We start from the raw sequence: 11,794 nt of genomic DNA, 5'->3' as shown, positions 1-11,794 counted from the left end.
GTAAAAATAATTCAAATGTTATAAACGAGTTTTGTATTTAAAAAACTTGAATATTAATATTAAATATGATATAAAGACAGAAGTGGAGCCATGCTGGAGGCCTAGAGGACGTGAGACTGCCTTTTAAATTATTGATTATTTTTACATATTTTTACTCTAAAGATTAATTAGCAAGCATGAAGCACAATAGTTTAGATAAATTGAAAATTTCAGTTTATTTTTAAATGACAGAAAATCATTTGATCATCCATCTGTTTTAATTAAACAATTCAAAATAATGTAAAATCCAGTACAAAAAAAGAAAAAAAAGTAATTGATTGCACCAGACAGACTGAGGAACATAAAGTAATAAATATCAACAAAGATACATTTAGAGGGCCGAATATATTGAACAAGCTCAAAAGATTTAACACCAAAAGATGCATTAACAAAGAGATTTACCATCTCTAAGTTCGTACTGCATTAATCAAAAAGTTGTTTTGTACTGTGGAAGGCAGGTATACGGCGAATTTGCCGTCGACATGATAAATGATAGACGCAATCATCTTTCTGGGAAGAGGATAATTCATCTGCAAGAACAACAAAAAGTTATATTTCATTCTCAATCACCAAAATACTCAAGACTGATGGCAGCTCTATGAAGTGTGTCGAGCCGGATCCAACCATTTTGCACTGCCTTACTGATCTAATAATCTATTTTCAGATAATAATAAAAAAAATCTCTTGTTTGACCAGGAAATAAAATAATTGCACTTCATTCTAGCAAAATCTGTGAAATTTAGTCATCTTAATTTTCCCATATTGCTCGCTTCTCCCTCCTTCCAGCTAATTTTTTCTTTTGCCTCGTTGAAAATAAATTCTTCATCTCCTTCCAATTCAACATTTTCCCTTTTTTTTTTTTTTTTTTTTAAGAAAGAAGTAATTCACAAATGAACATGTTAGGTAAACCATACCTTAGGAATTTTTTCTGGCAATAATCAACATTTGCAAACATATCATCTTCCCATATTCTGAAGCTGAAACCACTGACTTATAGCTGAAAACCAACAAAAGAGAAAACGAAGAGAAATAAGGTTAATCCACAAAGACCAAAAAGAGCAGCAGACTGTTCTGTAGCTAAAAAATATAAACATATCAGAACCAAATGGTTCACCTGAAACCAAAAATTATTTTTAAAAAAAAAAAAAAAAAGATCATATTTTGCACAAATGAAGCCACGCTCAGGCCATAGGAAATTCCTGTAACCGACACACTTCAAATGACACCTCGACTCAGGGAGGAACTTGGGATCTATGCACATAAAATGTAAGTGTCCTCAAACAAAGTTTCTCTTATAATATTTTATAGAGAACTAACTGATTGTAACAAAAACAATATTTCAACTGTTATATTTTCTAAGAGGAAAGCCACAACCAATCTACCGCGCTTTTCCATCAGTCAGAGATAGTCTTTAGTCTCACTTTACAGAACTAAACTTCTGCATGATTCATGGTACGTTAACATAACCTGACTCTGCCCATTCCTATCTATGATCCAAAATTAATTGCCGTGATTATGAGGAGTTTCTTGACTCGATGGAAAAGAGGCACCATTGCCTCTTCATGCGCAATCAATTGAACCCATCACATAAAGTGCATGCTGAGCATGAAACTGATAGGCCACCTCTTACTAAAAGCTATCAGAGGCAAAGGAGAAGGGAGAAGAGCATGACTCGAAGGCATGAGAAGAGTGTGACCAAAGGCCAGGGGAATTAGTTAGGAATAAGTACACGTGTCTTGTGGGGTTGGTTACCTTGGGAAAATCTCACGTGTATATAAAGAGGGGAGGTCTGCTCAAAAAGGGAGAACATATTTTGTTGAAAGGGAATCCTGAGGGAGGCCGCTAACTCCTCGAATTGTTAGCAACTCTGTCTGTCATTACGTTCTTTATTTTGTTTCTTTTGCATTACTGATATTGTACCACCGAGAGTGAATTAATACAAATACTTATTTTCCAGTTTCTTTATCTGAATTCTGTGTTTGAGATCATTGGATTGTGGTTTATTTGTGTTGTGAATTGTTGGAGATTGAGGTTTGCATCAAATTGGTATCAGAGCCAGTTTCGTTGGGGAATGGTTAAAACGAAAATGGAAAATAGAATGGAAGGAATGGAGAAGGAAATGGGAACGATGAGAGGAGATCTGATGAGTTTGAAGGAAGACATGGGTAATCTCAAAGACTACCTACTGGAGCTCAGGGAGTGGATGAGAATCAAGGATGAAAAAGAAGCTAGTCATAGTAGTGGGAAGAGTAAGATGACGGAAGTGGAAAAATCTGATGGAGAAGGTGACAAAATCACTGACGGGGAAAATGACAAAAAAGATAAGAAGATTAAAAAGATGGACTTACCCTTCTTTAATGGAGAAGACCCATATGGATGGACATTTAGGGCTGATAGATATTTTGCCATTAACAGATATGCTGAGGAGGAGAAAGTGGAGGTTGCTGCCGTTTGTATGGAGGGACGGGCCTTGAATTGGTACCAGTGGATGGACATCCGGATGCCAGTGAAAAATTGGACAGATTTCAAATCTGCCTTGATTGAACGTTTCCGACCATCGTTTAAGGGATCTGCCTGTGAGGCCTTGATTGCATTAAAGCAAGAGGGAACCGTGACGGAGTATAGGGAACAATTTGAAGCTTACTAAGCTCCACTGACGGAGGTAGGAGAAGAAGTGTTGGTGAGCAGTTTTATCAATGGATTGAAGGAGGAAATCAAGGCAGAGCTACGCCTAAGTAAGCCCAACAAATTGAATGAGGTAATTGATCTGACCCATAGAGTGGAGGAAAAGAACTGGGTTTTAGAGAGGGCCCGGGGAAAAATTAGCAAAAGTCAAGGCTTAAAGGGGGAGAGTTGCTCTCGGGTCAGCCCAAGTCTAGAGGCCCAAACCCAAAAAAATTTTCGACCCGCGTGGGGAACAAATCTGAATCGAAATTCAGATCTGACGCACCACTCTTTCCATCGCGATTTGGGGCAACACACACCCAGTCACAGTTTTGACCGACGAGAAAGATCAACGGAATCTCCGACGGTGGGGTTTCGAGGGGACCATTTCCAACGGCTGACGAAGGCCGAAATCCAAGTAAAAAGAGAGAGAGGACTGTGTTTTAGGTGCGATGAGAAGTTCGGACCTAATCATCGTTGCAAAAGTAAGGCCCTACAGATTTTGCTTGCATGGGAAGATGATGAACCTGACGATGGAGACCCCACACTAGACGGCAAAGAAGAACCTATTCTAGAAGGTAATCCCGTGGCTCTCTCAATGAATTCCATGTGGGTATCACCTCAGATAAGACACTAAAAATTCGAAGTCACTTGGGAAAGGAGTCAGTGATTGTGTTGGTCGATAGTGGAGCGTCGCATAACTTTATATCCCACGAATTGGTGCAAAAATTAGGGATCCCCGTGGAAGGAAAGAAGGCGTTCGAAGTGATGGTGGGTAACGGAGTTACCGTGAGGGGAGAAGGGATCTGTAGAAGCGTAAACATACAGATACAGGGGGTGAAGGTTGTACAGGATTACTTTTCGTTTGATTTCGGTGGGGCTGATGTGGTGCTAGGAGTATCATGGTTGAGTTCCCTGGGTGATGTGTGAGCGAACTAGAGGAATCTGACCATGGCGTTCGAGGTTGAGGGAAAACGTGTCATGTTGCAAGGGGACCCCTCTCTGGTAAAGACAGTAGTGTCTCTCAAGGCCATGCTTAGGTTGTTACAAACAATAGGAATGGGTTATTTGGTTGAGTTATGTTCGATTGAAAATAAATCAAACGCGAGGGAGGAACCTTTGGACCCCAGGGTGGCTATTGTGTTGGAAGAATTTGCAGCCTTATTTGATCAACCATCCGGGCTACCTCCAAAAAGGGAGACTGATCATGCTATAGTACTTAAGGAAGGATCTCAACCTCCCAACATTAGACCCTATAGGTACCCGTATTACCAGAAGAATGAGATTGAGAAGCTGGTAGGAGAAATGTTAGTGGCAGGAATAATTCAACCCAATACCAGCCCCTTCGCCAGTCCCGTATTATTAGTATAGAAAAAAGATGGTAGCTGGAGGTTCTGTGTCAACTACAGAGCCCTAAATTCCATCACCATACCCGACAAATTTCCCATCCCTAACATTGATGAGCTGCTTGATGAACTAAATGGAGCAACCACCTTTTCTAAACTTGACCTAAAGTCGAGGTATCACCAAATTAGAGTCAGTGATAAGGACATACCCAAAACAGCCTTTAGGACACATGAGGGCCACTACGAGTTCCTAGTTATGCCTTTTGGCCTTACCAACGCCCCATCCACCTTCCAAGCACTTATGAACACCATTTTCAAACCCTTCCTCAGGAAATTTGTACTAGTTTTCTTTGATGACATCCTAATTTACAGTCCGGACCTGAACACCCATATCCTTCACCTTACCCAGGCCTTTAAGATCCTGCAGGAACATCAACTGGTTATTAATCGCAAAAAGTGTCTGTTTGGTCAGGCGAAATTGGAGTACTTAGGCCATTTAGTGTCGGACAAAGGGGTTGAGGCTGATCCTCAAAAGATCGAGGCCATGGTGGCCTGGCCAGTTCCAACTAGTGTGAAAAGCTTAAGGGGATTTCTAGGACTCACCGGGTACTATAGGAGATTCGTACAAGGGTATGGCACCATCGCCCAACCCTTAACTCAGCTTCTAACAAAGGACTCTTTTTGTTGGAATGAAAATGCCTAGAAGGCTTTTGAACAACTGAAGAAAGCCATGGTTACTGTCCCGGTTCTGGCCACTCCTAATTTTGCTGTTCCCTTTGAGATCCAAACAGATGCATTGGGGCAAGGTCTTGGGGCAGTGTTGGTCCAACAGTCTAGACCAATCGCATATTTGAGCAAGGTTCAGGCCAAGCAAAAATCAGTTTACGAGCAGGAGCTCATGGCCATAGTTTTCGCCGTACACAAATGGAGTCACTATCTATTGGGAAACAAGTTCATAATTAAAACTGACCAGAGGAGCCTTTAGTTTCTTCTGGACCAGCGAATGAAGATACCAGAGCAGCAAAAATGGCTATCCAAACTCATGGGATTTACCTTTGAGATTCAGTACTATCCAGGGCACTCTAATAAGGTGGCTGATGCATTGTCTCGCAGGGAAGAAGAGTTGGTTCATCAGGCTATTACCATGGTACAATTCTCAGACTACGAAGATCTCACCTCTGAATCCCAGCTTGATCCTAAGTTGCAAACCATTATCCAGGACTTACTCCTTGACCCAAGTTGCAGACCTCACTATCAGCTACGCCGCGGCTGCCTGCTGTACATAAACAGGTTGCCCAAATTTTCCAAATTTATTCCTAAGTTACTAAAGGAGTTTCATGCTAGTCCTGGAGGCGGTCATTCCGGGTTCTTTCGGACCTATAAGGTGGCAGGAATTGCTTATTGGGAAGGGATCAAACGAGATGTACAGAATTATGTTCAAGCTTGTACTGTTTGCCAAACACATAAGTATTCCTCCTTGAGACCTGGCGGTCTGCTCCAGCCCTTACCTATTCCCAACCAGATCTTTGAGGATATATCCATAGACTTTATAGGAGGATTGCCGAGATCAAAAGGGTTTGACACAATTCTGGTGGTCGTAGATAGGTTAACCAAATATGGGCATTTTATCTTACTGTCCCATCCCTTTAATGCTAGGGACGTGGCTGACATTTTTATGAAGGAGGTCGTCAAGCTACATGGGTTCCCACAATCGATATTTTCAGATTGGGACAGAATGTTTATGAGTCAGTTTTGGCAGGAATTATTCAAGGCCGCAGGCACCACTCTTAAGTTCAGTTCCGCATACCATCCGCAGACGGATGGGCAGACCGAAGTTGTGAACCGATGTGTGGAAACGTATCTCCAGTGTTTTTGTAGCTCACAGCCGCGACAGTGGTCGAAATGGCTGCCTTGGGCTAAATTCTGGTACAACTCCACCTACCACAGCTCCACCAAGATGACCCCTTTTAAAGCCCTCTATGGTCGTGACCCACCCATCCTTCTCAAGTATACTTGACAGCCCTTCCCCAGTGGAAGATGTTAACAGGCAACTGATGGAAAGAAATGTCATCCTGAATGACCTTAAAAGCAATTTATCGGCTGCCCAAGGGAGTATGAAACAGGCTGTTGATGCACACAGGCGAGACATCTCATTTCAGGTGGGGGATTTTGTTTACTTAAAGCTACAGCCTTACAAATTTCGGTCCTTGGCTAGGTAGATCAATGAGAAATTGAGTCCAAGATTCTATGGCCCGTTTGAAGTGGTAGCCAAGATTGGCCAAGTGGCCTACAAGTTGGCATTGCCATCTACGGCACGTATCCACCCAGTCTTCCACACTTCTCAACTCAAGAAGAGTCTACACAGTGTTGTGCCTACTCAACCATTGCCTTTCTTTCTTACTGAAGATTTAGAACTGATTGTGCAACCCGAAACAGTGCTCTCTTCTCGCACCTTACTGTATGGGACCAGGGAGGTCTTAATCCAATGGAAAGACCTTCCACCCTTCAAAGCCACTTGGGAGCCTTTCGAGGTTATTGTCCACCAATTCCCTCAATTCCACCTTGAGCACAAGGTGGCACTTCAAAAGAGGGGGGGGGGGGGGGGGGGGGGGGGGTATTGATAGGCCACCCCTTACTAAAAGCTATCAGAGGCAGAGGAGAAGGGAGAAGAGCATGACTCGAAGGCATGAGAAGAGTGTGACCAGAGGCCAGGGGAATTAGTTAGGAATAAGTACAAGTGTCTTGTGGGGTTGGTTACCTTGGGAAAATCTCACGTGTATATAAATAGGGGAGGTCTGCTCAAAAAGGGAGAACATATTTTGTTGAAAGGGAATCCTGAGGAAGGCCGCTAACTCCTCGAATTGTTAGCAACTCTATCTGTCATTACGTTCTTTATTTTGTTTCTTTTGCATTACTGATATTGTACCACCGAGAGTGAATTAATACAAATACTTATTGTCCAGTTTCTTTATCTGAATTCTGTGTTTGAGATCATTGGATTGTGGTTCATTTGTGTTGTGAAATGTTGGAGATTGAGGTTTGCATCAGAAACCATCACAAAAAAAGGGACGGTGGCAGGCAGCTTGAGAACAGCTGACAGGATATCAAGATCTCCCAAGTCAAATTAACATCATGAAATCCATTATCTCTCAAAATGAGCAGTAAACTAAAAATGTGACCTCAGTTTATCTTCGACCAGAAAAAAGTTCTTAAACCAACAACAAAAACAGAGGCTATAAAGTTTAGAAGCATGGAACTCAAAAAATATACAAATTCCACCAAAATAGAACAAATTTTTTTTAGAGAGAAAGAGAGAAATATACCAGCAATAAATGGCATACAATTACACATCAGAGATTGCTTTATAGCCACCCTCCTCGAGAATTTGTGCTATGGATGCATCCCCTGTCTTTACAATTCTCCCATCATCCTAAATGACCAAAAGACAAAATTTGAGTAGGCATTTAGCAAGAATGAGAACTTTTTATTATAGATCAGGTATATTGCTTCAAAAGGATCTAGCCCCATCAAGAAAATGAAAAGCTGATTGAAGGATGGCAACTAGAGAACCATATAGATGAAGGCATTATATTCTGTTTAATAATCATATTTATTGAAAGATAAACCACTGGTCCAGAATCAATCATTAAATTAAATGTGGCTGTTAAGTGCAGAATCATGACCTAAAAGCTGTGTTAGTTCAGATTACATCATCAAGTTGAACTTTGTTCCCTACCATAAACCCCAAACTATATCCACAATGAAATATTGTTGTTATTAAGCAAACAAAAAGAAATATTACTATCCAATGAAAAACCTTTTACCACCTACCTATTGCCCATGTAGTTCACAACCCTATTTTCCTCCCCTCTCCCACTCAAGCGAAAACATACATATTAAATACAGTAACAAAAAGGGTGCAACTACACAAAAAAATCCCTAATACATCAAAAAATATAGACACTATGAGTAAATATGAAAGACCACATTTTAAACTTTGACCTCCAAGAATTGAATGCTTCCATTTTGCAATTTTTGTGGTATTTGAAGATGTAAATCTACACCCGTTCCATTACTCAACTAAGTCATAACAAAGCCACAACAATTCATGATATTCCATGCGAGATCCTAAAATATAAAAGTAAGAAGCTCATTCAGTGTTATTCTAAAATCTAATTTCTACCACAAACACGAATCCAAACAGTCACTTCCTGATTTTCCAAATGACTCACCATGATATGAATAAATGCTGGTTTTATAAATTCCAAAAGCCGTCTATAATGAGTTATCATCAATACAGAATTCTTTGAAGTCAAAATCCCATTAACGGCTTGTGCTACATCTCTAAGCGCATCAACATCTAATCCAGAATCAATTTCATCTAATATAGCCAAGTCCGCTCCCAAAACCTGTAATATACAGGCACAAATACATATATCAGAAATAGGAAAATTCTAATCATATTCAACCCGGTTGCTCGTTTTGCAGTGATGCTGTCTCAAATTTCTTGAATTACAATAAATTCTTATGTAAATTGAACCACCCTTCCCAACCCACCCCTTTCTGGCCAAGGAAAATCACATTTAATAATTCCCATTTTCAAATAATTCCCAAATCTCAATACCAATAAACAGAGATCACAAGCCCAATGACCCATGGTGAGTAACACAATGGATTTGCTTTCACTGAATAATTAATATCAAAAAAAAAAAATTGGCGGAAAGGTCAGAGTTCATATTCATACCGCAAGCTGCAAAATTTCATTGCGTTTCTTTTCACCACCACTAAATCCTTCATTGACATTTCTGTTGAGGAAGTCGGTCTTCATGTTCACAAGTTCCAGTTTAGGATATATGTAAGCATAGAACTGCAAGCACAACACAGTATCATAGATAAATGAACAATATGTAAAGATGCTTCAAAGAAACAGCAAGCACAGAAACATAAATGAAATCACAACTAGCCCACTAACCTCAATGGGTCCAAGCTCCGGTTCACCAAGTTGTCTTCTTCTAGCATTGTAAGCCATCTGCAGAAAGTCAATATTGTTGACTCCTGGAATCTCAACTGGTGACTGAAAACTCATAAACAGCCCAGCAAGTGAGCGCTCTTCCGGCTCCATTTCAAGCAAATTTTCTCCTTTAAAAATGACACTACCTCCTGTCACTTCATAATCCGGATGCCCGACAAGGACCTTCACCAATCATGCCATCATTCACAAATTTTCATCTTCCATGGATAAATTTCATTAATCTCTTAACATATAGCTACAGTACATACAAACACAGACTAATTTCAACATAAGACACATAAACCCACTGCTAAAATACATATACATTTCATCAATTTCAAAATTCGCCAGACACATAAACCTCCTTAAAATCCCATAAGCCACCTTAACTTGTAGCAAATTACAGATAAATCCTACAAATTTCAAAACAACTTCAGACAAATAAACATCTCTTAAATTCGTAAACAGCTCTATGGAGCTCAGTCACTGTCTATTTCGCAATTCAAACCCTCCACTCGTACTTATGACAAATCTTCAACTTAATTAATGGATAATCTCCTTTTCTAATTAAATTTAACAAAATGAATGACATTGAAATTGAAGTTCACCTCAATTAAAATGGAAAAGATTTATTAAAAATAAATAAAAACTAAACCTTTGAAAGTGTGCTCTTCCCGGAACCGTTCTTTCCCATTATAGCATGAATCTATTGAAAAAACCAGAACCGTTAGATTGCCATAAACATGATTTAATGTCAACGGCGGAGGATTAAACAAACTACGCACCTCTCCTTCGTTGACCAAGAGATTAACTCCCTTAATAATTTCCTGTCTGGATTCAGCGATGACGGCAGTTAAATCAGTGACTTGAAGAAGCGGCTTTTTCTTCTCATCCCGGCCGTCGGTAGAAGAAGCCAACGGAGAATCGACAGTGGAGACGGAGGCTCTGATGGAGTTGAGAGATAGACGACAACGGTGGTTTAAGCGGGGACGGAGAGGGCGGAGGGCAGGGATAATAATTGCGGAGGAACTCGAGGGTAAAAATGTAAATTTGGCCGATGAAAAATGTGTGCATGGGAGAAGTGCCGCCATGATTAGCAGTCAGTTGTTGTGGGGTGAAACTGCAAGTTGTGGATAGTTTTATTGGAGATAGAATATGGTAGACCCGTATTAAATATTCGGGTTAATCCGAATAAATATATATTATACTGTATTTTACTAGGCTCACGTTTTTTATTTCATGTAAAATGTGAAAAACACTTTTTCCATAATAAAATGTGAAAAACCTGGATTTTCATATTATCATATCACTTAAAAAATATCACAAAATTATGTAAAATTATTTATTTGATTATGAATTTTTCGGAAAACCAAATAGTGTAGATAAAAGAAAGATATATATTTTGATTAAATCAGGCACAAATTTATTATAGTAATAATAATAATAATATTTTTTAATATTTAAATTGGATTTTGGTATTAATAATATTGGTTAAAATTTGATTTAACCATAATTGGTTTATGGAATGAATATGAATTGAAAAATATTCACATAATCAAACATTTATTCTGGTTATCGATGAAGTATCAAATAATTAGATTAGGTTGAGTGAATTTAAAAATGGGAAAAAGTTACCCCGCACCAAAGAAAATAATTTTTTTTACTCAAACCTAGAACATCACTCTTTTCTATTACACCAGACTTTTGAGAGTCCTAAATAAGAGATTCAAGTGGGTAAAAGTGAAGAAAATGTGATCATATAGTACTTTTTTTAAATATTTTTCTTCTAATATTCCAAGAGACTATAAAAGGAGTAAAATAAAGGTAAATGATAAATCATTTGCTTGTGTAAAAAAAACACCATGGCAAATTTATTGCTTGAAACAAATTAGTCTAAATTATGAGATTTATGCAAAACCTACAAAACTGAAAGAAAATAAATTTGTTAACATCGACAACATCAATAACTCTTTCAATATCTAAATAAAATACTTAAACAAAAGAGTAATACTACTCATTCTAAATTTGATATCCCAAATAAAATATCATTGCGTGAGCATACATACTGCATTTTTTTGGAGCATAAACGCCTTAAAAATGCTTGCTGTTGATCATGTTTAAGTTGGAATTATAGGTGATGGAGGTCAATGTTAACCTTTGAATTATTGATTAGTGAAAATAATCTTTGGAAGTAGGAGAATACGTATAGCTCTGGGAATGACAAGTGTCAGGCCACTTGTCAACACCTTGTGGGTTTCCCATTAGATGGACTTTTCGGCTATTATTTGGCCCATTAACCCTAACTAAAATGATCATTAGATGTAGACACATGTCAACTTTTCATAAACCTAGGCCCATTGCCCATTTGACACGAGTCTCCAAATTTTATCTCGGTCATTCTTCTAAAACTGTCCATAGAAGGTGGCCTTTTGTTTGAATAAGATATCTTTAGGACAACTAACAACACGAAACTTTCATGCACTTTATTTAGACAAATATAAATACTGTATATATATTTATTTTGAAGTTTAGTGGGTAATTAACTTTATCAACCCCACTGGCTCCTGTAAAGCTCAATTCCTCACAACATAATAAAACGACATTGATAGTAGTAAATTAGTATCTTGGTAGTTTGCATTATAGAATTTACTATTGCCTTTTTACCACAAAAATCAAGACATTTCCCATAGGCCTTTGGAAAGCTCAAAAGTGTAAAAATGGCTCTTTTCTACGT

The 11,794-nt window shown here is 38.7% G+C and overlaps 1 protein-coding gene across 1 annotated transcript; it reads right to left on the bottom strand.

The window, feature by feature from the left end:
• Positions 1-909: 909 nt before the first annotated feature.
• On the bottom strand, positions 910-10,191 carry LOC116130341 (ABC transporter I family member 6, chloroplastic). Its single transcript, XM_031416091.1, has 7 exons — positions 9,846-10,191; positions 9,716-9,766; positions 9,022-9,243; positions 8,794-8,916; positions 8,282-8,458; positions 7,373-7,479; positions 910-1,036 (listed from the first exon to the last, which is right to left on the bottom strand). The coding sequence occupies exons 1-6, from the start codon at positions 10,149-10,151 to the stop codon at positions 7,393-7,395; spliced, it is 966 nt and encodes a 321-aa protein (XP_031271951.1). The 5' UTR covers positions 10,152-10,191; the 3' UTR covers positions 910-1,036; positions 7,373-7,392.
• Between the last annotated feature and the right edge of the window lie 1,603 nt (positions 10,192-11,794).

This window comes from Pistacia vera, unplaced genomic scaffold (genome assembly GCF_008641045.1).
Source record: "Pistacia vera cultivar Batoury unplaced genomic scaffold, PisVer_v2 Contig106, whole genome shotgun sequence".
Taxonomy (NCBI): domain Eukaryota; kingdom Viridiplantae; phylum Streptophyta; class Magnoliopsida; order Sapindales; family Anacardiaceae; genus Pistacia; species Pistacia vera.
The sequence above is the reverse complement of the archived record's forward strand: the minus strand, read 5'-3'. Positions and strand labels throughout refer to the sequence as shown.

Excerpts from the sequence above, each read along its gene's own strand:
- LOC116130341 (XM_031416091.1), bottom strand. The coding sequence starts at position 10,151 with ATGGCGGCACTTCTCCCATGCACACATTTTTCATCGGCCAAATTTACA. Across the intron at positions 9,244-9,715 it reads GGAAGAGCACACTTTCAAAG|GTCCTTGTCGGGCATCCGGA; the intron begins GTTTAGTTTTTA and ends TGATTGGTGAAG. Across the intron at positions 8,459-8,793 it reads ATGAAATTTTGCAGCTTGCG|GTTTTGGGAGCGGACTTGGC; the intron begins GTATGAATATGA and ends TGTATATTACAG.